This window comes from Nicotiana tomentosiformis, chromosome 11 (genome assembly GCF_000390325.3).
Source record: "Nicotiana tomentosiformis chromosome 11, ASM39032v3, whole genome shotgun sequence".
Lineage (NCBI taxonomy): Eukaryota > Viridiplantae > Streptophyta > Magnoliopsida > Solanales > Solanaceae > Nicotiana > Nicotiana tomentosiformis.
Genome location: NC_090822.1, coordinates 123,707,461 through 123,712,079, shown reverse-complemented (window position 1 = coordinate 123,712,079; position 4,619 = coordinate 123,707,461). Strand labels below are relative to the sequence as shown.

General features: G+C 44.7%; 2 protein-coding genes across 2 annotated transcripts; both read right to left on the bottom strand.

Moving 5' to 3' along the window:
• Positions 1-1,467: 1,467 nt before the first annotated feature.
• LOC138902116 (uncharacterized) lies at positions 1,468-1,893 on the bottom strand. The gene has a single exon (XM_070189929.1). The coding sequence runs from the start codon at positions 1,891-1,893 to the stop codon at positions 1,468-1,470; it is 426 nt and encodes a 141-aa protein (XP_070046030.1).
• Positions 1,894-2,892: 999 nt separating this feature from the next.
• Positions 2,893-4,050, bottom strand: LOC138902115 (uncharacterized). The gene is made up of 2 exons (XM_070189928.1): positions 3,413-4,050; positions 2,893-3,271 (listed from the first exon to the last, which is right to left on the bottom strand). Exons 1-2 carry the CDS (start codon positions 4,048-4,050, stop codon positions 2,893-2,895), a joined length of 1,017 nt encoding a protein of 338 aa, XP_070046029.1.
• Between the last annotated feature and the right edge of the window lie 569 nt (positions 4,051-4,619).

Below are 4,619 nucleotides of genomic sequence, written 5' to 3'. Positions count from 1 at the left end.
AAACGTTATGACCGTTTTACCGCGGACTATCCGGGCTGAAATCGGGTCGCGAACCGGGTCGGGTCAAACAAGTGGTATAAGTCGGAAAATCCGACTTTTAAGACCCTAAAATATTTCATCTTCGTCCCAAAATAGTGAGAAAGCTTAAGAGAGGGTTTCATGGTGTTCTTGAGTGATTAAGGTGCGTTTTTAACGATTTTTATCGTTAAAGTTTTCCCCCGTGCCTAGAAGCGCAATCTCTACGCTTTGCAATCGTTTTTCCCTTCTATTAGCTGTGTTTGGAGCTATTTTTGGAAGATAGGAAATTGTTGTTCTTGTTGGTTCTTCAGGATTTATACTTGGTTTGCCAAGGTAATCATCTTGGGACTCTTTTATGATCGTTTTTACAAAGTTCTACGGGCGTTTCGTCAAGTTAGGGTCATATGGCAAATCTGCCGATTTAAACTCATTTATGAACTATTTATAAGTGCGTATAAGCTGCATATATATAGTGGTTTCGAAGCTTAGGACGTAAGGAACAACATTCGTGAAGGAACTACAGGTATTCGGACGTTCGTTGGAGAGGTATGTTAAGGCTAAGCTTCGTCCTTCCTTTTAGCACTAATTTTGCAAATCAAGCTCGTACGCCACCCTACCAATCCTCCGAATAATCTTATACGGTCCAACATACCTGGGGCTGAGCTTCCCCTTATTTCCAAATCGCATGACGCCCTTCATAGGCGATACTTTCAGGAAAACCCAATCTTCTACATCAAACTCTAAGTCTCGTCGTCGAACATCTGCATAAGACTTTTGCTGACTTTGTGCTGTACGCAGCCGGTCTCTAATAAGTTTTACCTTTTCCATTGCTTGCTGGACTAAGTTAGGACCTAGCAACTCTGCTTCCCCGACCTCGAACCAACCGATCAGCGACCTACACTTCCGCTCGTATAGTGCTTCGTAAGGAGCCATCTGAATACTAGCTTGGAAGCTGTTATTATAAGCGAACTCAATAAGAGGTAGATGATCATCCCAACTTCCTTTAAAATCTAGCACGTAGGCACGTAACATATCCTCAACTGTCTGAATAGTACGCTCTGCCTGTCCATCAGTTTGCGGATGAAAAGCGGTGCTAAGATTTACCTGCGTGCCTAGACCCTTCTGAAAAGATTTCCAAAAATATGCTGTAAATTGAGCCCCTCGATCAGAGATAATAGATAATGGAACTCCGTGAAGGCGAATAATCTCTCGAATGTAAAGCTTGGAATAATCCTCGGCTGAATATGTCGTCCTGACTGGCAGGAAATGAGCAGATTTTGTAAGCCTATCAATAATTACCCAAATAGAATCATACCTCCGTGGAGTGCGAGGCAAACCAGTGATGAAGTCCATATTTATCATGTCCCATTTCCATAATGGAAGCTCAATACACTGAGTTAGGCCTCCAGGCCTCTGATGTTCGGCTTTAACTTGCTGGCAGTTGGGACATTAGGCTACCATCTCTGCGATATCTTTTTTCATTCCATTCCACCAATAGATCTGTCGAAGGTCCCGATACATCTTTGTCGCTCCGGGATGAACTGCATATCTAGAATAATGGGCCTCCGAAAGAATCTTGGCATGGAGCTCTCCTACTGACGGTACACATAAGCGGCCCTGGTATCTAAGGACTCCATCTCCAATTAGCTCAAATAAAGGTTGTCGCTGTTGTGGAATACTTTCCCTCAGTTTTATAAGCTCAGGATCCTCGTGTTGTCGCTCTTTCACTTCAGTAACAAAAGAAGATTTTGCTGTATTCTGAACGAGAATGCGTCCACCCTCTGCATCTACCAAATGCACCTGCAAACTAGCTAGCTGGCATAGATATTTGGTCATCTTGACCTTATCAGCTTCAACATGGCTTAGACTGCCCATGGACTTCCGGCTAAGGGCATCAGCAACAATATTAGCTTTGCCGGGATGATATAAAATATCAACATCATAGTCCTTTAGTAATTCTAGCCATCTTCTTTGTCGTAGGTTCAGCTCCCTCTATTTAAATAAATACTGAAGGCTCTGGTGGTCGGTGAAAACATCAATATGAACCCCATATAGATAATGCCGCCAAATCTTTAGGGCAAATACAACTACGGCTAACTCAAGATCGTGCGTAGGATAGTTCTGTTCATGTTTTCGCAACTGTCTGGAGGCGTACGCGATAACCTTACCATGCTGCATAAGAACACAACCTAGGCCAATTCTCGAGGCATCACAATATACAACATAACCCTCGGTGCCATCCGGAAGAGTCAAGACAGGTGCCGTAGTAAGCCTTTTCTTTAGTTCCTGAAAACTTTGTTCACATGCCTCAGTCCACTGAAACTTAGCTCCCTTATGTGTTAGTTTCGTCAATGGTGCAGAGATAGAGAAAAATCCCTCCACAAACCTTCGGTAATACCCTGCCAAGCCTAAAAAGCTACGAACCTATGTCGGATTCAAGGGCCTCGGCCAAGTCATCACAACTTCAATCTTTTGGCCATCAACCTTGATACCATCGCCGGTAATAACATGACCAAGAAAAGCTACAGAAGTTAGCCAAAATTTACATTTAAAGAATTTAGCATATAACCTGTAGTCCTGGAGAGTCTGCAATACAGCTCGCAAGTGGTCCGCATGCTCGACTTCCGATCGTGAATATATCAGGATGTCGTCAATAAACACAATCACAAATTCATCCAAGAATGGTTTGAATACCCGGTTCATAAGATCCATAAAGGCTGCTGGGGAATTTGTAAGCCCGAAAGACATGATAAGGAATTCAAAATGGCCATACCTTGTCCTAAATGCTGTTTTTGGGATATCAATATCCCTGACTCGTAGCTGATGATAACCGGATTGCAAGTCGATCTTCGAAAAGCATTTGGCACCTTGTAACTAGTCGAACAAGTCATCAATCCGTGGAAGAGGATACTTATTCTTGATAGTGACTTTATTTAGTTGCCTGTAGTCAATGCACATCCGCAAGGACCCATCTTTCTTTCGAACAAAGAGCATCGGAGCACCCCATGGGGATGTACTTGGCCTAATAAAGCCTTTATCGAGCAAGTCCTTCAGTTGTTCCTTCAATTCCCTTAGCTCTGCAGGAGCCATTCTATAGGGAGGAATGGATATAGGCTGCGCATCAGGAAGCAAATCTATAGCTAAATCGATTTCCCTTTCAGGGGGAATTCCTGGAAGCTCGTCAGGGAATACCGTCGAGAATTCATTCACAATAGGAACCGACTGAAAAGTCACTGGCTCCTTATCTATATCCCTAACATGAACCAGATGGTATATACAACCTTTAGCAATAAACTTCCGAGCCCTAAGGTATGAAATAAACTTACCCTTGGGCGTGGCTGCATTACCTTTCCATTCAAGGACAGGCTCACCAGGAAAATGAAATCGGACCAACTTTGCACGACAATCAATATTAGCATAACAAGCTGCCAACCAATCCATACCCATAATGACATCGAAGTCTAGCATAACCAATTCAACTAAATCAACAGAGGTTGGACGGTCATTAATTAACACTGTACAATCTCGATAGACATGAGTAGCTACAATAGAGTCGCCAACTGGCGTAGACACCTCAACTGGCTGTGGCAACAACTCAGATCTCATGTCAAGCTTACCAGCAATAAATGGAGTAATATATGAAAATGTAGGGCCGGGATCCATCAATGCATAAATGGCATAAGAATGTACTGTCAATATACCTGTGACAACATCTGGGGATGCCTCTGAATCCTGTCGGCCTGTGAGTGCATAAAAGCAGTTCTGGCCACCACTAGAACCTGAGGTGTCTCCTCCACCTCTCCCCCTACCACGGCCCTGAGTAGACTGTGGACCTGGTCGGGGAGCATGGACTGAGGGCGAAGAGGCTGCTGTGAATCCTGAAGGCTGAGCTGGTGTACCTCTGCCTAACCCTGGGCACCGACTAATATAATGTCCTATCTGCCCATAATGAAAACATGCACTCGAACCCTGTCTACATTGCCCGGTGTGCAGCTTACCGCACTGGGTACATGGAGTAGTAAGCTGTCTCATCTATGCAGAACGCTCCTGTCGACGGCCCTCAGGCTGGCCTGAGCTCTGCCCCGGTCCTGACTGAATATAACGATCAAATCGCTGGCCCTGCATCTGTGGTGGGAAACTACCTGCTGATCAAGGTGGATATCGATGGAGTGGGGGCCTAAAATCAACTCGTGGCTCCCTATAAGACCCCATAGTACGAGCCCTCTTACTCTGCTCCCTATCCCTGCGAGTATCATGAATCCGACAGGAAAGGTCCTCTGTAGTCTGAGCAAAAGCCTGTATGCAGGAAATATCTACATCATCTGATAGGGATGCAACCCTACAGTCTCTAATCAGATGATCCCCCAAACCATCCACATAATGATGAACTCTAGCCCTCATGGTATGTACTATATCTGGTGCATACCTTGCCAAAGAATTAAACTTATGGCTATAATCCCTCACACTCATATCCCCCTACTTTAGGCTAAGAAACTGGTCAAGACGGGCCTCCCGAACCTCCCGTGGCAATTAATGGGCTAAAAAAGCCTCAGAGAAGTCCTCCCACTCTGCTGGCGGAGCATCAGGTCCTCTAGATCTCT